At 38.9% G+C, this 23,374-nt stretch overlaps 1 protein-coding gene across 3 annotated transcripts; it reads right to left on the bottom strand.

The window, feature by feature from the left end:
- Positions 1 to 1,953: 1,953 nt before the first annotated feature.
- BNC1 (basonuclin zinc finger protein 1) lies at positions 1,954 to 22,139 on the bottom strand. Of its 3 annotated transcripts, none has more exons than XM_085515428.1 (5): positions 21,982 to 22,139; positions 10,454 to 10,556; positions 10,063 to 10,298; positions 6,818 to 8,745; positions 1,954 to 4,752 (listed from the first exon to the last, which is right to left on the bottom strand). In XM_085515428.1, exons 3-5 carry the CDS (start codon positions 10,207 to 10,209, stop codon positions 4,071 to 4,073), a joined length of 2,757 nt encoding a protein of 918 aa, XP_085371554.1. In that variant the 5' UTR covers positions 10,210 to 10,298; positions 10,454 to 10,556; positions 21,982 to 22,139; the 3' UTR covers positions 1,954 to 4,070. The 3 variants fall into 3 exon arrangements, with proteins under 3 accessions (XP_085371554.1, XP_015728512.2, XP_085371555.1); XM_015873026.3 differs by lacking the exon at positions 21,982 to 22,139 and adding an exon at positions 21,721 to 21,971; XM_085515429.1 differs by lacking the exon at positions 21,982 to 22,139 and adding an exon at positions 21,721 to 21,973 and having other exon boundaries at positions 4,603 to 4,752; positions 7,383 to 8,745.
- Positions 22,140 to 23,374: the final 1,235 nt, after the last annotated feature.

Raw genomic sequence — 23,374 nt, 5'->3', positions numbered from 1 at the left:
ATTTGCAAGTTAGCAACTACGTGCAATCCAAGGAGTGCCAAAAGGCACAGGGGCCAGGGGTAGGGGACTGAAGGAAATTAAACACCAGTCTACCATTAGAAATGTGCTCCTTGAGGTTACATGGAAACATTGCTAGCCAGCAAACTCTTCAGAAAAGTTTTTCAAGTAATTCAAACCTGAATTGATCACTCTGTAAAAACTTTATCTAACTTAAAGCTTTGCCTTTTACATACAGACTTGCCCTCCATGCCCCTTAAATCAGGGGAGCCAGCAGTAAATAGTGCTCTGAGCAAACCCTGCAGCCTGGCTCTCTGGAAGAACATTTTGATCCAGCCCTCCTCCTCTCACTGCATCATTGCCTCCTTCCCAATTCAGATTCAGACTCTCATTTCTGTTTTGAAAACTGCATGCTGAACAGAACCCTTATGGCTCATACCTTAAACTCCAAAAAGTATTTTTAGTTTAGCTGCATTTCTTTAACCTCTGCTTGCTGATTTATCAGAAGCTGTTTGTGAACCCTTTTCAAGGATGGCCTGCCATCAAATTTAAAGAGCCCTGGACTAAGTCCAGGTAGTATAGATGTGTTTAGGCTTCCCCATTCAATGCAGAGCATCAAAGAGGTATTTTCAGAACTTGTTTCTCCACTTCGCTGGTTTTACTCTGTATGTTACTAAAGATTCATCAGAATCAACCTCTGGTTTTAGCACAGTTCTTTTCAAAGCTCTCAGATAACTGGAGGTATAAAAACAGACCCCTTCTACTCTGTTAAAAACAGATTTCTGTAACTACTCCTATAAGCACTATGATGCCCATTCTTCCAGAGCTATAGAGACTTGCTACCAGCAACTACAAAATACCTGTATGAGAAATCGGGTGTTCAACTGTACGGAGTGGCTACTCTGCAGTGTGCATCTCTGCCTTCTCCTTTCGAGTCAGAAAAAGATGACATGATCTAGTGTTTGAGGCTCTTGTTTTCTACAAGGAAAAAAAAAAGAAGATACAAATGAAAAAAGGGAGCAAGATACATGCACAGCAATGGTGGGCACATCCAAGCCTACTTCAAACCTCATGCAAGGATTTGATCCTCCAACTGCATGTACTCACAGCATCACAGATGAAAACATCTCTGGAACTGAGCCTCGGTCAGTGGAAGTTGCCACAGGCATTCCAGAGCAACTATGAAAATCTCAAAGAAAAAAGTGGTGCTACTATTCTGAAGTGAGGTTACTTCCTTCAACATCTGTGGTGAATATGTGATACAGGCTGCTATAAGCATCACACATATTTAAAACTAACAGGAGATGTTAAGGCTTGGTCCAGCCACGTTGCGGTCATTAGGAGGAGGGAGCTACACAAATGTTTCATGAGATACATATGGTATTGTAGGGGCACTGAGTGCTCAGCCTGTTCTCGTAAATCTCCCATCCTGTTCAGACTTCAGAGAAATAACAAAAAAACCAAAACCCTTTCAAAAATATAAAATAGAGCTGAAAACATTCGTTTTAGCACAGTTCTCAGTGCAGAGATATTTACCTTCTGTTTAGCTGGTGACATTTAAACTAACATCTCCCCTTGCCCACTGCTTAAGGAAAAATCAATGAAATATCTGATAGCATTTATTATATCACCTCCAATGGCTCATTACAATAATAACACTTCCTTACTATGGAATAAGTGAGTACCACTGTCAAAACAGTGATCCCTACAGAAGGAATGTGCTTTCAAAATTGTTGCTTGAACAGAAGTGAAGAATAGGTATTTATTCTATCACGAAAGCCTACTTTTCTGAATCAACCAGAGGCATTATTATTTGCTTTTATTAACATATACAAAACTGTTAGGATATACAAATGTGTTTCCTTTTTGGACATGGTGGAAGTCATTAATGGGCATTACAGCATTAGTTTACAGCACATAGTTTCAAAAATAAAAAACAAAAACCAAACAACACCATTCATGATTAAACAAATAGGTTTATATATATATAATATATACACACATATATAAAAAGAGCTCGAAATAGCTGTATAACAAATAAGTGATTTACACTATCAAAAGGCTGAAAGCAGTTGTGTTTCCGACAGTTGTGCCCTTTGCTTTCATCCACAATCGCCATGAATCTGAGGTCTCATTTAAAGCAAATAAAGAAAAATCCCAAAACATCGGCCTCCACCTTGCCAAAGCACAAAAAAACAAAACAAAACAACAAAAAAAAAAAAACAACCAAAAGAATGGGACAGCTCTCCCCAGGCTAACAGTTCCTCCTGATGGCTTCAAGCACAAATGGGTTATTTTAAATATCACAAAAACCTACTGTAAATTAAAAAAATAGAAGATTACTTTACACAATGCATGGAAACCGTTTCTACTGAGCACAAACATTTACAACTGTCATGTTTTTTCCTTGCATAACCCATACTCACATACAAACCAGTTTTCAAAAGAATTAATGAAATATTCAGTCCACTTCTGTTTTCTTTATACAATATGAAATGGTTACAATACCGTAGTATATTTTAGAATAAGTTAAACATCAAGACATATGGCAATAGCATTGTACTAGTCTTTCTACATACATACCAAATCCAGAAATTCAGTCTATTTTTATTTAGTCACAAAAATGAATGAAGACTAAAGATCCAGTTATACTGGAAAGCTAGACTAGAAACCACAAATACTGTAAGCACTTTGGTATAATATGTACAGGTTGTGCTGTCAATATCATGCCTGCCTACTACAACTGTTCAGATGATTTCAGTTGGTGAATTCAAAATGTTATTGTAAGACTCGCTTTAGGATTTCTTTTTCAGTATGGAAATCATTCAGTCAGAGAAGATGCACCACAATAACATACACAGTTTTTGTATGATGACTACAAATTAAATATTAAAGTGATTTTTTAAATACAATGCAAGACCAATCTTAAGTGCATAGAACATAATGCAGAATACTGTTAATTACAGTGATGAGTACAATGGTTTTAAACATTATAACAGATACTGAACAATGTCCTCATTAAAAGAGATATGAATTAGAGTAAGTGTTCTACCGTTACATAGATCAATGTGTGTTTTATATCACCAGTAAGATGAACAATAACTGATTTATCATTAAGTATATCTACTGCATCCATTTTTTCTCTCCCTCTCAAAGGTTTGGAATTGCACCTTCAAACTCTTAAAGCAGTTTGGATTTTCACATTTTTTTCCCCTTCTCCACCCCCTATTTTTAACAAAATGTTTTCTCTTCCCGAAAGAGAAACTCAAAGTGCATTTTAATTTCTTTTTTCCTATTCCATGGATGCATTTGCTGTAGTTTAGAAATTTTAGCTAACCATTTTCTTATTTGCTTCCTTTCTTTCTGTCTCTACAGTCTGTAAGAGCCTCCCAGTTAATTAGGCCACCCTGCCAAGTTAAGCGGCCTCTCCTTTTGCAAAGTAAACAGTTTCAAATTCTAAAAAAAAAAAAAAAAGAAAGCTGAAATATTGCTATCTGTATTGAAGGGAAATTCCCACATGAAGAGTAAGGACTGCAAGGTTTCAGACAGTTTGGACTTCTTTAGATTTCAAGGTACAATAAACTGCAAATGCCATGTTCAATTAATACTTCATGTCAGCTTCAGATTAAGGTCTCAGGAATGAAATGGTAGCCCCAGAACTCTCAAGCCAACCAGAGGAAACAACACAATTGTTACAATTTCTTACACAGCACAACAACCCAATTTACATGTAAACACAAAGGATGACAGTTCCCATTTGAAGCTCCTACTGTTGGCAAATAATACTTCACAGGTATCGGAAATATTTTAGTTAACTCCATATCTCCCACCTTTCAAGACTGCTTTCTCTTCCTTACAGAAGCTCTAGCTATTTCATGTCAAACTAAACAATTGCACAAAAAATACAGCACCAAGCTTTGTTAAATGAAACTGCTGGAGAGCATACACAGGAGAAAAGAATTTGACCATGGTTGTTGAATGCACCAGAAGTCAAATGTGTTTAAATGAAACTAACACATTCCTTAATTGAAACGATTAATTCCTAGAAGAAATAAATTCAGTTAAGCATGGTCTTACTGTAGGCTAGTTGGAGACCCAGCCAGACTTTTATGCAGATTAGGGTTTTGACTGTGCCTGTTCCGACTGCGAACAGAAGAAAACATGGTGTTGCAACCTGGGATTTTGCATTTGTGGAGCTGGCGGAGATGCACAGTTTTGTAGTGAGCCCTGAAAGTTCCCTTATTACTGTAAGATTTTTGACATATGTGACAAGTTATTGGCAAACTGGAAGGTAAATTTATAAAGTTCTGATTAGCTTTCTCAATTAAATTACAGTCTTGGTAGAGTTCATCACTGGGCATTAGGCTGGGTCCTTCACAGCTTTCATCACTATCATCCAAGGGCATGGTGCACACTTCACTTCCTCCATCAGAATCCCAAGAAGAATGAGCACTGCTCTCAGATTTAATGCTGGAAGTAGTGCTTAGATCCAGAACAGCTCCATCATTCAATGGATCGTATCCGTAACTCTCAGAACAGGGTTCTCTAATTTTGCTCATTGGAAAAACCAAGCTGCCTGTTCTGTTCATTCCTTTGAAGATTACAGAAGTATGTCCAACATGTTGTTTTAAAGAGACATCTTGACAAAACTCCTTAGCCATGTCTTTCAAGAGGTATGTTGCATTGAAATGGTTGTTGAATTCCAGTGTATCTTTAGTCAGAAGCTTATGATGAAGATTTAGGTTTGAACTATGTCTAAAAGAACAAAGACAAGCTTAGCAAGAAAGTGTTTTGCCTCACTTAACAGTTGTTCCATAAGGATCATTAACAAAGAGAAAAATCAATATTTAGTAGCATGCAAGAACTGTATGCTTCTCATTTGAAGAACTGCCACAGAGAGAGTGCACACGGATGATTTATACATGACTGGCTACCTGAAATTGCTTATACTGGTATATATCAGAAATAACTCTACAGAAATCAATGTTTCCAATTCTATCCTGCATTGTGGATAGCTGTTCACTCCACTAGATCTAGTGCTGGCCCTAAAAGGGTTGGTGAACGGACTAAAGAATTCTGGGTGCTGAACTGAGGTCAGAGTAAGAGGAAATGTGATCCTTTCCCAATGGACAAAGCAGGAAAGGAGTGATACTCGAGACAGCAAAATATATTGATGATCTTAAGGACTGTAACCATGTACCAAGAGGCAGCTACACACAACCGTACAGAGCTTTTCCTTAAAAGATTTTTCTTGAATGAAGGAACATTGCATTTTACGCAACTTCCAGTTTTTGAATGGAGATCTCTGGATTCATTTTGCAACCACCAAAACATAAAAAAATCACTGCTCTTCATTCAATATCATCAACTCACTGGGAACTTCCAGGCTCTGCTTAGAAGACTGAATTTATTGCAAGACAGGGAGAACCTCCATTTTCCCTTGCCATCACCTAACTCAGCTTCATCCAAAGTATACAAAAGGACACAGATACTTTCCACCTGCACTTACAACACTATATATTAAAAAGAAGCTTCTGCAAAATTGTTTCAAATAATTACTCTTTCATACAAAGCTTGTAAACTTCCTTGTGGAATGACTTACGTACCCCTTCTGAAAAGTTATCCATTTATTTACAAGGTTGTTAAATAAATCATCTCCTAAAAACACCAGTGTTAGAATTTAACTGAATATATTGATGTGGGAAGGAATTTGTGGCATGCGAATGCAAATTTTACTGCTGGCCTTCTTTCCTGCGGCCCATATCACAATTAACATGGATAGGAATTCACATCTGGGAAGATGCAGGCAGCAGACCAGGGTATGAAGCTCTGCCAGCAACAGATGAATCTGTGCAACTCACATGCAGCAGCCAGTCCTCAAAGACTGGCTCATCCTCTCTGGACTACATCAGTTGGCTCCAGCACTCCTAGCAGATTACAGACAATCTAAACCTCGTGTCACTCTAAACTACTATCCAGGCACACTTTCTGCAGTCAAGATCTGCTGTAACACTGTTATAGGAGTGTTAGAAAACTTACAAGGCTTAGTCCCACTTTAACAGAACTGTTATCTACCCCTTCTCAATTCAAATACATAACTGACAGACAATAAAACTTCAGTTCTTGTTTCTCAGCCTATGAGCAAAATAGACTGAAATAAAATGACTAACAGCAACACAATACTGCAGCTAACAGTAAACTGAATCAGGCTTGTGGTATTGTTTAGTATTTAGTATGCAATTTCACATTAAAGCACTACCAACACACACCAGATAGCATTAGTTCAACTAACAATGCGTAAGGTTGATTTTGCACTGACATAGGGTAATCTAGCTTTTATTATGGGATTTCTCCTACAAGGTTATTCAAAATCCTTGTGTAACAGAAGGACAAGGATAAGTGAAGATTTCCTGAACTGATTTCATTGCTCTTTCATTTAAAAAAGTACTTTATACATTTTAAAATACACATGAAAGTGTGCACTGAACATGTAAGTCCACACATGCATCTACTGGAAAATAGCTGAATTCATACCCTTGTAGCTTTCCCTTTATGTTCTAAAGTATTCTCTCAACTACTGAAGACTTTATCAGTTATGAAATTTTCATGGCTTTATTTAATACCTTGTAGTCTAGAGAAAAGGAAATGTTTCTTTCAATGGATTTTCATTTCATGAATGTTCTGATAAGTTATCGTACCTGTTATATGAGGATACACAGAAAAATCTTTGCAGGCTCCATTTTTCCAATACCCATTTTAATTTCAAATTAGGCTCCATTGTGATGGTAAAATAAATACAATTTTGTTTATAATTTCTTACCTGTCTCGACTTCTACGAGAAGGGAAAGCAGCATTACAGCCCTCAACTGTGCAAATATGCATTTCTTTGAGATGTACATTTTTAAAATGCATTTTTACACTGTAAGGGTTTTTAAAAGTCTTCTTACAGATGTCACAATGAAAGCGGCTTTCTTCCTTCTGAATCCCTAGTGCATGTTGGCTGACATGATCCATATCTTTAGAGTCTTCAAAACAAGCAATGGCAGCACCCCTGTTTGACAAAGTGCTGAAAAAGCCCCCGGTCAGCAAGTGGTGTTGCAATTCAGGGCAGTCATCTTTAGAAATCCTGCGTTTTGACTGCTCTTTAACATACATGGGGGATTCAGTCACCGGTTTTATAACATCACTGTGGTGGTGCATTGGATCTTCATATACAACCTCATGGGAAACTATTTTTAATGGTTGATTTTCTTCTGGTTTAACCTCTTTCTCACAGTGATGTAATTCATTCTCAGAGATATCCTTGATGTATTGGTTATCTGGCGCAAAGACAGACTCAAAATACTTTGGGCCCTCTACCCCAGAGACAGATTTCCATGAATTACCTGAATGGGGGTTATTTTCCACCCCGCCGGACACCTGCTTCTCTATCTTATGCTCACAGGACTCAAGCTCTCCATCGCTTACCACCTGCAGACGTGTATCATCTTCAGAACTGGCAACATCACTACTTTCATGAGGCGTTTCAACAACTTCTTTCTCTATCTTAATAGGCATACTCGATTTACGAGATTTCTTCTTGGGTAGCACATCAAATGGCAATTCATTTGAAATAAGCTGCTCTGGTATTGAGGAAGAAACAAGAGGCAGAGAAGGAAGAGTACCTGGAGTATTAGCTAGCTCAGCTGGTGTAACTGGACTACGATAGAAAGGAAGAACAGGCTGTACTGTTTTCAGATTTGGAAAGAGGACACCATTCTGTCCAATACTAGGAAATCCAGCCTGGCCCTTTGCATCTGTACAAGAGCTGGCATAGCTGGTAATTGTTCTGCTATCCGGAGCTAAGATTGTAAATTCCGTCCTTTTACTATCTCCAGGTCCAGCAATTGTCAAACCATTTCTCAGATCTTTGTCCCTGTTATTTCTGTTCATTGGCATATGGAGTCTGGGGTTAGGATTTGCGCTATGACGATTTCGACTACGCAGAGAGCTAAATACCATATTGCAGCCCTCAATTGTACACTTGTGCTTTATCTTCAGATGAACAGCATTATAATGTATTTTCAAAGTACCTTTGTCATAAAATGTCTTTTCACATGCAGTGCAGAAAACACGCCCTTTCCTTGGCCCAGTGCCATTTTTTTCAACAGACTTCATTTTGGTTTCTGGAGAGAGTGCTGTCATTTCAAGCTTTGCTGCTGTATTATGTGAACCTGAATCGCTTAAAAGGGCATCATCTTCTGTCTTAGCGGTGACATCCGGACCATTTATGATCCTCTCATTTTCAACTTGAAATGGTGCAGAACTAGAAGTTAGGAAGCTGCTTTCAGTAAAAGGTAGGTGGATATCTTGTTTAGTTTCACTGCTATGGTCTTGACCCTGCTCAATCAAGTGTCTTTCTGGTGGTGAACCTATTAAAGGTGGAGGCACTGGACTGAAAAACTGGAACGGCAGCATGAAAGCCATGTTATTCACAATATTCTCAAAGGGATGAATGTTGGTGGGGCTCATTTTGTCCAAGGAAGCAGAAAAATTAGGGCTATGTTGATTGCAGCTCTCTATGAATGCCCTAATATCCAAATTAGCAGTAGGTGGTGGTATTATAATTGACTGCCCTTCTTTCTCCTGAATTGCCATTAACTCTACAATGGACTTAGTTTCTCCAAAGCGAAGAAATTGCTGCAAAGTAGCCAGTTCTTCATCATTGGACATTATGCTCCAGTGATCCAGCACCTTTCCTGAAGCATCCTACAGCAAAACAAACAAATAAATAAATAGAAATGAAGAAAATAGGAAAAAAGAAAGCCCCTTTCTTCCCCCCAACCTCCCTCCCCCCACCAACCCAGTCTCTTCTCTACCCATCTCCCCACAGACTAGAAACTCTTCAGCAAAATCATGAAATTATTCATTTAACAAGAGATTAACAGTAATTCTGTGATATTTTCTTCAAATTTTACCACATTGGCTTTATTATTTCTTTCTGAACTAACAGTAATACTTTCCAATAAACCATTTTTTTTTTCCCACTAAAATTAAGACACACATCATTTGAACAACAGTATTATCTAACAACAGACAGCAGAGATGGAGCAATCAGACCAAGATTTAGCTCCTCATTTAAGTCAAGTATTCTTTAATTGCAAGTTTAATAATCTTCCAAGTAACTAAGATCAGAGAACAAATGAACCTGTATTGATCTATTGCCAGTGTTCACAGAGCACAGCTGTAATTACACTGGAGTGTTGGAGTTCTTTCAAACTCTAGCTATGCCTAACTTTTCCCAATAACTACAATAAATATTTTATCACAGAACATGTATTTGATGGCCTACTGAGATTTTTCACAGTGCATGTAAGAGTTTCTAAGATGATGAAGAACGTAACATTATAAATTTTTCATGTGGTAGAGGTTCAAGGTAATTGATTCCATATTTTTAATCCTAACACTAAAAAGCAAGATTATCAAGACCATTAAATATTGATTCGTGTCATAATGTAAGATCATCATATTACTTTACATAAAAGGTAACTTCCATAGTAGCAAGGACTAACATCAGTGTAAGCACATAGGGCCCAATTTATCCTTGATGTAGCTCCAGTAAGCTCAGGAGCACTACATCAGTGATGAAGACTGTCCCTGGTGCTTGAAATGATGGCAAGTTTATTTGTTAGTGTATTATCCTGCCATATTAAAGTAAACTTACTGGTTAAATAATATTTTGAGTAAATTTGGAAGCTTTTCCTAGTAACCCTTTTTCCCCTCTTATTTGTTGTTGTTGTTTTTGTTTTCCCCTCTCCTCATTACTTTACTTTTATTGATAGATTTGAGCAAAGAGGAAAGACTTCAGTTAGGCTTGAGTAAGAAAAGAGCAATGACCAAAAATTAACCCTTCCTTTTCTGGTGCTACTTTTTACAAGTCTATTACTGCCTCTCAGATGTACTACGTGGTTAGCACATTGTGAACTACTGAAAATACCAATCTAGAAAATATTCTAAAATATGACTTAATTATCATAGTTATATTAAAACAAAACAAAGCAAAAAAAAACCCTCTTAATGCAATACCTGCAGCACATATCCACGTATATAATCCTGCAGTGTCCAATCTAGAGCATGGAGAATCTGTATCACCTCTTCCTGCTTCAGAACACTGAAAAGACGATCCAGCAGAATTTTAAGGCGCACGGGAATAGCTTGGGTTCCATACAGCATGAGGCTACTGATATCAAAGACAACATTGGATTGAACTATTTCCACCTGGCTTGATGGATAGAGGTTGGGAATCCTTAGTTTGCTCAGGGCTGTAAATAAAACCATAAAACATAAATAAACACAAGTAACAAATGATATAAAACTGAATGTAAAGACTATTGTGGAAGGGAGTGCAACACACAACAAAATAACACATGAGGAAGAGCGTAGAATACTTTATATAGATTGTAAGAGTAAGTATTACCATGTGCTACCCATCCATGCCGGCACTGGTCACATTGTCGCTGATTTATTTTCCCAGGTTTGAAACACTGACAACTACAGCTCACCAGAGTGCATCGGATAGCCTGCAAATCAATAGAAAGATTGATATGTAATGGATAAGCCATCTAGACCATGCACATTATACCTACACAGGCCTAATATCCACAGAAGTCAGATAACATATAAGCTCATTCCTATTAACGTGCAATATAATTAATCCAGGCAAAACATGTATTTAAGCAGAATGAACTGAAAGAAGAAAACTGGTCACCAGCTAAAGCACTGGAATATGACAGCAGTAAGGTACTTAGTGATAAGCCTAGCAGCACCCCTGAGGATCTATTTAGACTGATGCACCATTATAACAAAAAGAAACCATTCTGGAACATTTGTCTAAGATAGGATCTACGTGTAAGCATGGCTATTTTTCAGGAAAGCTTGAAAAAGACACACAGATGAGAGTTCTGCTGGATCTCTAGAATTGCAATAAATGCAGTGCTAATGAGCAATATTAGGTCTGCAGAGATACAACTCCTCATAGCCAGTATTCACATAGAGTATGTGCTTCTTGTCAAGGATGCATAAGTTCACTATCAATTCTCAGGCATAGATTTCACCAGAAAGTACTCCTGTCTCCTCAGAAATGATACTCTCACATCTTGCAAGGAAATACTTGAAAGGTAACAAGGAAAACAAAACATACAGATAGCAATCAGTTGCACAGTTCAATTTGTGCATCACTTTATTCTCACCAAGGTCATCTATAATGCAAATCAAATTAGTAGTCAAAAATTACTAATCAACAAGGCAACACAAGCTTGCTTCCTGGAATATATGTTTTCTTCTGTATGTGCCCATCTACTGCAGAAGGCAGACAGACAACTTGGAGGTCCTCATTAAAGCCTCATAGGGACTGCCACAGAACAAAGCATTTGTATGACTCTAATTTCCATCTGAAAAAGAGTATTTATTTTGGGTGGGAAAAAGAAATTTATGTACAGAGGGTCTGAATTGGAATACAAGCAATATTAGATTATGTGATTGCAATGTGCACATGATTTTTTCTGTTCTTAAAACAAAATGGTTTACATCTCAACATACAGAGAAGCAATGTGAAGTAAGGCAAAGTTAAGCCTACCACCGGCAGCTTCTGAAACTCTTTAGGTCTCATGCAAATTGGGATCTTCCGCTATTGATCAACATCCAAGGAAATGAAAAAACAGGAGTTGAAGGAAAAAAGTAGCATTTCTTTTCAATGCTGGCATCAGCACACCGGCACTTCTGGCAAATGTACAAAGCAGCAAGTTTTTGGACAGTCGTGGTAAGAAAGATGGAGACAGGAATTGCTTAAAATAAAAAAGGTGTGGAAGAAAGGTAGTTTAAAAGGAGAGAATATGGAGAATGAGGCTGGCTCAGGACAGAAGAGTGTACTACACAAAACGGTCTTCTATAAACAAGCATGTGCAGGAGATGGAATGCCTACTGCTTTACATGACAGCCTGGAATTTTCAAGTCTCAGTTGCTTACTTATCAAGGACTTAACTTATAAGCACATTTCCAAATTGCAGTGACTTGATATTGAGACTTGTCTTTATTTGAAGGATTGGAACAAGTGGCAACAGTGCTATTGAAATCTCTGAATCACTTTGCCTTTCATCTTCTAAAGGAGTCATTGCAAAATACTGAATTCTTGAGAAAAGCTCTATGCTCCCCATGAAGTCATAAAATACACAGCAATACCCTACGCAGTGCGAATTGCTTCACTTTAATGGAGGATGTATTTTCATTTGGATGCTAAAATCCTTTAATATAACAATAAAAAGCCATAAATATCTTACAGAAAGGTAAAAAATGAGGCATCGTTTTCTGATGATTCATTTCTATCACAAAACATCAAACAAGAATACAGCTTAATTCTTCTACTTTGCTAATACGTAACATTCTGTGATTTGCACAGACTGAACTGCTTCCACAGGCCATCCCGCTACGTTTAGTAAGCTGAATTCCACAAATGAATCCTTTGCAGTCTCTCCAGACAGAATTACAAAAGATTATATCCTACAACAGAAATACATATGAGGAAAAAAGCCATGCAGTACGCGTACTCGTCCTCCTGTCTGCCGCTATAGGTGTAAAAGGTTTTACACGTTAAAAAACAGAAAACACCTAAGGAATACATTTTGTTTTACATGTAGGAAAGAAGCAATCAGACATGGAGCATCATTCTCCCTATATTCAAAGCATGGAATTAAGCCATCCTCAAATCAATACATTAAAGCTTCTGGACACCACTCTTAGATGTGGTTAGCTTGCATACTGTTAACATACCAAAAGTACGCCCTCAAATCAGTATCTGTTACTGACTTAAAAAAAAATAAAAATAACTCATAAGAAACCCCAAGAAGAAATAAAGGTCATTTTCAGGTCAGCATTGGTGGCATTTCCCATCATTCGGGGTTATCAGACTCCATTTCCTAAAACTTCTCCAGCAACATCTGCAATAACCCAGTCATGGAACAGAACATGGCAAAATTAATTTCTAAAACAATCCGTGAGTCAGAACTTCAAATCTTCACTCACTGCTCAACTTAAAAAGACACTCCTAAAAGATGCATTTTGATTATCTCCCAAATCAACTTAGATCAGAGTTTAGTGAACGAAAACATAGCAGAAATCCATGAGATTAAAATGCTTGTCTTTTGCATGTTAATCCTGTTATCCTTAGTATGCCTAGTCTAAGGTACTGTAATTATATCAAGTCTTTTAATGAGCTTTATTTTCCCAGCACGTGGAACATACACACAATTTCACTCTGCAGAACAAAGGAATAACTTTCCACACTGTAAAGCTTCAAAATCATAATTAAAGGATTGGATATGTAGAGGGAAATTAAAGTGGAAAGTTGGTTTGTTTTTTTTTTTTTTGTGCAGCCCTTTCATTCAGGGCTATTATTTCATTTCTTTTTCCAGAAACACAGAGCAGATACTAACGTTAATAGAAATAAAAATAAAAATCTTCTGCTGTCATCAAGGATGCTGCTATTGTTTTGCAGTCCTTCTCCCTACCAGAAGGATTTCTCCAAACTCATTATTAGTGACATCACTACTTTGTTTTTTTTTTTCCTGCATTAAAATTCTGATCAAATTTTCTGCGGCTTTAGCAGCAAACCTGTGAGAATCTGAACCTTGGATTTTTAACACAGGTAACTCTTCATTAACAGAGATTAACCATTAAACCAGCCACCAAAAACCACCTAAGCGCTCATCACTGAATAAGAAGTCTTAACTCTCCATTGCCTGAAAGTCATGACTGCTGACTTGTTTCTTGTTTTCCAGATATCAGTGTGGTTTCGATTATGCTTCAAAAGTTACCAAACATTTCTTTTCAACCCACTCTTGGCCTTCATGGCTAAAGAAAAGTACAAGATAATGGGACAAGTTCATTCTGATTCTTGCTATAATATCAGGCTTCATTTCAGAAAATACATCTGTGATCATCTATACATTTCTGAAGCCTTTGGGGACATACGTACTAACAACAGGCTGAGAACTGCAGTAAGAGAAGGGCAAAAGGAATGTCTGTGATTACCCAAAGATGCAGAGGAATAACTGTATCAAACCTCAATCCATGTTCAATGGAATCTAGTTTGACAGCTCTTCAGCATGGGAAACAAATTAAAGAGTAAATAATCCTGCAGATGCTGCCAGCCTGAGCCATGGAACCCAGCCCACACTGGGATGCGGGCTGGTTCTGCATGAGAATGGCAGAGCAAATCCCAGGTCCCCTGGGTAGTACTCCATATCAGCAGCGCACAGGTCAGCACCCTACCTTGCTCCTGTCACGCAGGGAAACCACTTCCCTTCTTCGCTGCTCACTTTAGAAACTGCTTCTCCTCAAGTTGCTGCTGTCCCACAAAAAGCAGCAGCTTCACAGCTGCATGCTGCAGATGAACTACAAAATGGTGCCTCCAACGCTGTGTTACAGACATTTTTTTGCAACTAGGAATTAGAAAGTCTTATCAGTTTATAGTGCAAGTTTGGAGAAAAAGGGTAGAATTACACGAACATTATGTGAGAGCAGCTTTCATAGTTTCATAAGCTTTCCTTATGCAGGATGTAATACTAAGCACTTTTCATGTCTTCATGGAGGGTTTATAGCAACAAGCAGCATCTCTTACAACCACCTCACCTAATTCCAGATGAATTTATCCCAGTGTCCATTCCTTTGCCAGACAACATTAGGCACTTCCCTAGATATCTACTGCATAGATAAGCCCATCTTTCAGTTCTGTCATGATTTAAAGTAAGTTTTCAATCTACATTTTGTCCACTTCACAAGCCTACATATGCCTCCCTGTACCACATCAATAGATTTTCACTTCACCTGTCCCACAGATACTCACAACATTCCACCCTGCCCACTTTGCAGTATGTGTTTAGTTCTCATGGCTCTTCATGACAGACTTTGGTTTCTGCTCCTTTGTTGAGCTCCCTGCAGTTTGTTAAAATTATATGTTCCATCACGATCACAAAAGTTGGTTGACTGCTCTAGGTGGCGTAAATTCACAGAGCAGTTATTGTAGGCTTAAGCCCAACATCTAAACCTAATAGTTCTGAATGTTGATGTCAGAGCTTAGCATAAGCATCTTTTTCTCCCTGAAGATTCCAAAGCACTCCAAGCTGAGGCAGGCCACAGCTCCCACCTGCTCAGGAGAGGCACAAGGGGCCCTGCAGCACCTTAGGCTGTAGCCAGTTTTCCTCCGACATGCTCACCTCAAGGATGAGAGCACATGCCTGGATGGAAGGCCTTCCCTGCACAAAAGGAGAATGGGAAGGACACACATGGAATAGCAAAGGTGCTCACTAAGAGACAATGCACATACAGAGGTCCAACAGCAAGGCCAAGCTGAGGGTTACTTGCCACAACCTGCACATGTTCAGCTCAACGAGCAACCGTGTTTCATTCAGTCACATGCTTAATGCCCTCAGTTATGGGTGAGGACAAAGCTGTACTGGTAAAACACACACTGATAAACTTGCACACCATTGATATTATTTGTTCACTGCACATTTTTGAAGGCATTACACTTTGAAACAGAAGATTTTCCAATCACAGCACATTTACGCACACTGCAAGTACATCTGGTTGTTGCAAGTTCTGCTGCCTCTTTACTCAGGCTTAAAAATATTTGAGACTAGAATAAATGAACCTATGAAGTTATTAAAATGAGGGAGAGGTGCCTACAGGATGTCTGATCGTATCGGACTGAATGCTGCACACACTATTTCCACAGTCTTATCTCACAAGAAACGTTCCTTACAAAGTAACAGTGCTGTTAATAGAGTTATTTTATAAACACAATAAACAGCAACAAACATTTCTCACAAGAAGAAAGCAGGCCTGACTGTTTGCTGTATTCAGAGAGCATCTGATATTTTGCATATTAGGAGCTTTCAATTAAGTACAGAAAAATTTGATGTGGATGTGACAGAGTAAACAGCACTGACCAAATAGCTCCAACCTTCTCCACTAACAAACACATTCTATGCCAGCCCCAGATGATTCATTTGGCAAACTGCTTATTAGTAAAATAATTTAGCAAAATTCTTGTCTCCTGTGTAAGAGACTAACTAGGGTAGAGATGGGAAAGACAGAGATGGGCCACAACTTGCCTTTTCCAGCTCCAATGCACATGAAGTTACACTCGTAATGGAGCTCCTAAATCAGCAACGTAAGCTGGTTGTAAGGTGGTCAGTAAGCAAGCTGGGTGCTATATGTGCTAATCACAGCACTGCTGCCAGGCTCTGGAGGTATGAGAGTCCCCAGATACATAGAGCAACAGCTTTTGTTTCACAGGCCCAGCACAGATTTAGGAGTCAAACTTAATGTCTATTGTGCTGAACGCTTTGGCTGCTGCTGACAGCACCGCATTCCCACTTAGTTTCTCTGTGGAGAGATTCTGTTAGGATTTTTACTCCTGAAAGAACACAAAGGCCACAAGTTTGAAAACAGTTTCTAGACAAGACCACAGAATACATCCCATTAATTGTCAGGATCCTTATGTATATATCCATAATATTTATTTGGGGTCAGATGCCAAAACCTGACCTCCTTTCAAACAGCCCCAGCCTGAGCATACAAGGATGAAGAATGCAAGCCAGGTTCTGCAGCCAGTGGCATTACTGCCTCCCTTTGTGGTGCTCAAGAAGCAATTTTTGGCTGGAATGGGACTGAACTTCCCTCTTGCAGGTACTGTCTAGCACCCTGAGCTGAAAACATGTAATTGTACTTGCCATTATGGACAAAAAAAATCTTCAAAATGGGCCAAAAGGCAGTGGAGCAGAAACAGCTCAGTGAGATAGAACTGAAATTAGCTGATACTTCTGTGAAATGGCAGCACTCTGTTAAATCAACCACAGTGGTGGATTTGAAAGAGTTTTAGTTGGCTACTGAATTACGGGCCGCTTGCCTGTGCATCACCATAGGGCGAACAGCTGTGATAAGAGACTGAAACAAATAAAGACTCGAAATCCTGGAGCAAATCTGGCTAAGCAGCAGCTGCAGTGCTAACAGAGAGGTGCCCTGGACAGGCCGGCCAACTCAGTGAGTTGAGTATGCAGAATGAGGATGCATCTGAGAAAGGAGCACACTGTGAGGCCAAACTTCAATCACAGCATAACTTGTGGGATGAAAATCACTCCTCACTTACCCTAAAGGGCCCCTTAGGGCACCTCTCGTTAACGGCACTGTCAAAATAATTATAAGGGAATGCACGTGTGTATACGTGCACATGAACTGCTACTCTTTAAACAAAAAGCACTGGACAGCAGAGCTCCATTTTGCTGTTCAACAAGGTGCTCGTAGATACATTAGCTTACACTGCAATTAATCTCACTTGTTAACAACAGGTGTGTTGAAAGACAGCTTGGTCAAACTGGGGAATACATTTAGCTGCTCTTTTCTTTTGCTGTACCATTGGGAAAACATAAGACGTACAAATTACAGAACCAAACATGTCACACCATCATTACCTTACAGTTGTGATTTACATTTGGTTCTGAAATAAACTACAGTGCTACGCTTCCTGTGGTGCACCTGCCATGTCTGTGTAGCTCACAAACCCTTACATTTTGCTGACTATTAACAGCAGTATTTATCATTTAGAATCTCAACTTTGTTCTTAATAAACTTACAGAAAAGTAATTCATATTAGTGTATTTCAGGAATGAACAACAGATTGCTGCAGACTGATGAGAAATTCACGGTAAGGATGTATATCCAAATAGAAATGGTGTGAAAGCTGTTATAATAAAACACTATGTTATTTAATCTATCAAGTAACTTATGCACGTACTTTATACTCATATCAACATGCTGTGAAACCCATGTTAAATGCTGAACCTACAGATCCGTCCAGGAACTGAAGCTTACTGAAATATTTATTGCTGAGCTCCATGTTAAAAAAAGATTACAAACATATATACACAAGTATCAGGGAAATTGAGAGTATCAGTGTAAATGAACTGCAAGTACACACTTTAAGCCTTTATCTATTTAGAGAGTTTAGAATGTTCTATGGGTGCAATGTGGGTGAAGTAACGTTTCAAAGACCACCCCAATGTGTACAGCTCGTCACAGCACTGCTCAAAAGTCTTAGAGCCATAAAGCAACACATGCTCAAATTCTTCCCTTCAGTGTTACAGACAGAAGAGACAAGTGAAAGAGTAAAAGACAAATAACGGCACTCCAACACAGTAGATGTAACACAATTTCATTTTGTGCAGTTGTTTAAGCTCCGTGTTTGTACACATAGGATGCTGCTATCTGTACTGCTGCAGATACGCAATATTCTACGCAACAGCGCAGTTCCATTGATAGTTCCACAATTTAAAACTTTGTATTCCTTTGTACCGAATGCAGGTGTGAAAAATTAAAATGGCTTTCTGACACTGACATCAGCTTCAGTAGGTAATAAGAAAACAATTCCTGACTTCAGTTTTGAACTACAGCCGATTGTGAGTAAGAAACAGTTATTCTCTTCCCTCAAAATAATTTACTTTGAGTTTGATCATTGAAGTTTCAGTCCCAATAAATATATACAGATATGTTTAGATATTGATTGGCAAAAAGAAAACAAGAACTCAAAGAGGTGTCGCTTTTCGAACTTGAGCTGTAGCATCTGCTCGGGACAAAAACTGCTGGCAGCACAGTGTGTACAGCTGGCAGTTACTGCACTGCTGAAGCCACGAAGGGCAGGAGATGATCCAAAAGGCCAAACCCAACAGCTTTTTTTGCCTGCATTTTGTGGGGGTTTTGCTGGAATAATGAATTCAAGATTGGTACCTGACTTATAGCTCAAATCTCCATGAAACTATTTGGCCATGCCATAACATACGAAAGGTGGTTTAAGAACATAAACATGTAGCAAGAAGTATAATCTAAAGAACAGAAATGTCCTGTAATTTATTTACCAGAAGTAAATTTACTTTTATAGGAGTGGACTCTTCATTACTGAAATCAAAACTAAATGACTGCCTTGCCTGATTGGAAATAGAATGGGATGCTCAATACTGCAGGAAATGTATTGCAACAATAACATGAACAGCGAAGAAGCTGAAGCTGAGACACTTGGTATAAAAAGCCCAACTCTTGCTGCAGCCTAAGGCGGCATAATTCGATCTCAGCTATAGAGAACCCGTGAAGTGGCCCAGAATTTGGAACACCTTTTCCTGTCGATGATGACAAAGCTCTCCTGCAGGTCTGGATATGTTTGCAAACTCTTTATGGTTCTACATTGGATGAAGATGGTTCAGCAGTTTGACAGAACAATTTTTAAAATCAATCAATCAAAACTCTTATAGTAAGTGTGACCATAAGTGAGTTTTCCATAACGTGGGATACCTTTTGCTTGGTCACTTTTGTTAAAATAAGCTTTGACCAAATAAGCTGCTGAAAACTCTGAAGTTTGATTCAAACAGAAATTCAGAATAATACTGATTATTTTTAAAAAACTAATGATAAAACTCCAAACTTATTAGCATTACATGGGTAGCTGTAAGAATGTTGTAGGAATGGAACACATAACATTCCATCCTTGAAAGTCAGTATTTTTCCAATCTCATTACATTCTTCAGTGTATTTTGTTCTAATCATCAGAACAAAGAAAAGCAACACGCGCTGTTGTTAGCAGTTAAAAACAATGCAAGTCCTACTTTGCAGCACAACCTGCAGCAAGGCTGCCCACCTCACATTCCCCGAGCAGAGAACTGAGCCACAATTCCAGCGTTTTAAAACCAAAGCAGAGAAACAGAGCCTCTTGTCTAACATATTTTCCAGCAAACTGCAGTAAACAGAACTGTATTTTCAAAAAAAAAGGTTAAAAATAGAAACTTATGATCTTTCCCCACCTAGAATCGTATCCTTACAATTAAAGACTATTAGCTGGCATCCCTTTTAACCGTCAAACTCAGACAGTGGCAGTTCTATAGCCACAAAGAGAAGCAGTAAATGAGAAGAACATGTTACTACACTGCATTTGAGAAAGTTTGGCTCCAAGCTATGCACTGATTAATATCAGATCTCCTTCTTTACTTGCCTCTTGACAATCTTGTCACATCTGGCTGACAAATCCTTACAAGCTTATCCAAACCAAGGCAGCCCAGATCATGCTCCGGGAGTAGCTTGGAGGAAGCGGCAACACCAGCCATGCACTGATGTGCCATCATGAAACTAATGAAGCTGACTTCACTTGCAGACTGCAGGAACACGAAGAAACACAACATGCCTCAAGGTTTTTGCAACATAGCGCAGAGTTAGCTCACCAAAGATAAGGCAAACAATCAGCTCGCGAGGTTCAAGAAGCCAAGTAGTTATGTGAATTACAGAAATTTATATATAAATTGCTCCAACAACAATCTCAATTAAACGAGCACACCAAAGTCCAGCTTCCGATCGGATGTGAAAATTGATTGCTGACTGCCCTTAAAGCAATGATTTGTTTTGAATTGAAACAAAACCAGTTCATTTCATTTGCTCTCCCCCACATCCACAAAATCTCAGAGTTGCCTGGTTCTCCAGATAATTCAAAAAACAAATACAGATATATGTTAAAAAAACAATAAAATAAGAAAAGAAGAATAAAAGAACAAGGCAGGAAAAAAAAAAAAAAAAGGAATAGGGCCACTTTTATGCTCAGGATTTTACAGAAGGACAAACCACAGTCTGTATATATCAGCAGCCTTCCCTTGGGTTAGCGCTCTGCCCTCTCCTCATTTCTAAACCAAGGATTACACGCAGGACTTGAAGTATTCGGGCAATTAATAAACCAGAAAGTAAAATGCTGTACCTTAAACACACCTAACAGAACCTCTTTATGTCCGAGATGACAATTGAACCACCTTTATTTTTCTTTTACATGATGGAAAAAATTAAAAATTAAAAACAAATTAAATAAGCATCCTTTATTCTGATACATTTAACCTCTGAATGAGCTCAATATATATATGAAAGGAGACAACATAACAGAAGACACCCCCATACACACACACACACACACACGCTTCTCCCTCTCACCCCCCTTCTGCCTCCCCGAATACAAACAGGCTGATCCTAAGAACAGAATTACCGGCCTTATTTTCTGGATGCTAAACAGTCAGCAATAAATTGTATACAAAGGGCATACATTAGGTTCCACTTTAGTGGTAATTTCTAAAGAACTTCTTACTGATATTATATTGTTGCCTGCTCTCCAGTGCATTTATACGTCATAATAATGATAATGTATCTGCTTAAAGCACTTGAGTCAGAACACATCTGAGTCACAAATCACAGATTTTACTGCTATTAACGTATATTGAGGACTTGTACAATTAAACATCGTCAAGTATTTATGATTTACATGCTACTACTTCAATTGGAAAACAATTACACAAGTGATGGCTCTGCTCATTATAAGCAGCTTGCAATTCAGCATTACTTACTGTAGGATAGAAAAGTCATACAGTTGTTTACAGAGCACAAGCAGAAAGAAAAACAGGATTTTTTTTAAATATATTTTTCTACTTTCACAGTATCTCCGAGTAATTAAAGAAACGCAGAGTGCAGCTCACTACAGCTTTCATCTCCATTGTTCATTACCCAAACAACACCATCGCAAGAATTTTTATATCTCCACAGTGCATAACCACAAGTAAAAGTTGCACGGTAAAAAACACACATTCATATATAACTGCAAAGAACTTTCCTTACCTCAGACATTCTTACTGTGCTTATGTTTCCAGAGCTATAAAACAGTTTCCCATTCCCTCAGTGAGTTGTACAAAGAAGTACTGGAAACACTCCTGTCTGTACAAGTACTAAGGCAGAACCATCACACGCCTCTTTACTCTTGTCTGACTCTGAGCACCTCAAGGTCTGATGTATGCTCGGGCTGTGCACAGGGGAGTGAAATAGGATCCTCCCCCTTGGTGTTCTCCAGACCTACAGTACGAAGTTGTGTCTGCCTCTCACCTCTGCAGCCGGCTCTCACCTCGCTGCCCCGCGGTGCCGTGCTCCGCGTGCTCCTCCAGTCGCAGGGCAGTCCCCTCACAGCTGGCTCGGAGAGGGCATGACACTCATCTTTCACAGAGATTTGATCAAAAGGAGTCACGGAGGCTTGAGGCACTCCTAATGCAGTGCGAGGAGATTCTACCTCTGCTCTGGCAGCCTAAGTAATGCATTAAATCAATGCAGCTGACCTAAGGCCTATTACAATTTTTTTTTTTTTTTTCTCCCCTCTCCAGGAGTGCACAACTATCTGCAAATAAGCTGAGGTGCTCACAATTAAAAATACTTCTAGTATTAGAGGGTTGTTTTGCAAATTGCTGCGGCTGATTATTTTTTCCTTCTTTTAAGCATTTGCAGATCTTAAGGGTTCATTGGGTGGGGTGTGTATTTTTTTCTCTTTATTAAAACGTTTTCCCCTATCAACCTACTTTTGAGAATTTTATTTCTTTTTATGAAGTTGAAGCCTCCTATTAACAGAGGTGCAGGCCATAAAGACGGGAGAATTACTTTCCAGTAATTGGGCCAGAATCTGTTTTCATTTATTCAGGTGTTGGGTTGCATTCATGGGTTAGAACAGGATTTTTGTCATAGTCATCTCTCACCCATTTAAAAAACAAAACAAAACTGCGATAAAAACACTTCTACCCTTCTCGCTCCTCTACTTTTGCCTCCCATATATTATTTCTTGGCACTCTCCTAACCCAGGAGGAGCTCACCACGATACGCCCAGAAATACACACGAATAAGTCATATTGGACTCAGTAGGAACCCTGTTAGGAACACACCAATAGGTTTGCTTTAGAACAGTACCTGATCAGATGAATACCTGTAATCCTGTAGGAATGGTGGCAGGAAATATGATGGCTGTAGGGAAAAGAGCGCTAACGTAATGAATAATTGTTGGGTAATTTGTCTTCTAATCCTGTTTATTATTTGGTAGATACATGCACAATGCCTAATGAGATAACCTACTTTACATTTTATTAAATACAGAACTAAAGACACCAGAGTAACTAGAATGAGGCCACATAAAGCCAATGTGACCCCAGAATCTGGTCCCACAGAGCACGACACAAAGCCCACGCTTTCCCTGAATCCCTTGGCTTCTCCACCCTGCACCTTGCTTCTCCCACTGAGCTATTTAACAAGACTAGAGGGGGAAAAAACAAACAAAAAAGAAGAGGCATTTAATTTCATAGTACAGTGTGCCAGATTCTTCTGCCAAAGCACACTGAAGTGTGCAAGGAGCGAGCCACTGACGGCAGCTCAGTCCTCCCCAGGCATAGCTCAGGCATGGGCTGCAGGGCCACCCCTGTCAAGACAGCAGTGCAGTTATATACATGTCATTTCTGAGGGG

The sequence above is a fragment of the Coturnix japonica genome, chromosome 14, assembly GCF_054131305.1.
Source record: "Coturnix japonica strain WE chromosome 14, WE-NBRP24, whole genome shotgun sequence".
NCBI classification, from domain to species: Eukaryota; Metazoa; Chordata; class Aves; order Galliformes; family Phasianidae; genus Coturnix; species Coturnix japonica.
Note: the sequence above shows the minus strand (reverse complement) of the source record. Positions and strands in the feature narration are given on the sequence as shown.

Excerpts from the sequence above, each read along its gene's own strand:
- BNC1 (XM_015873026.3), bottom strand. Across the intron at positions 10,299-10,453 it reads GCATGGATGGGTAGCACATG|CCCTGAGCAAACTAAGGATT; the intron begins GTAATACTTACT and ends TTTTATTTACAG. Across the intron at positions 4,753-6,817 it reads TCTCGTAGAAGTCGAGACAG|ACATAGTTCAAACCTAAATC; the intron begins GTAAGAAATTAT and ends TTGTTCTTTTAG.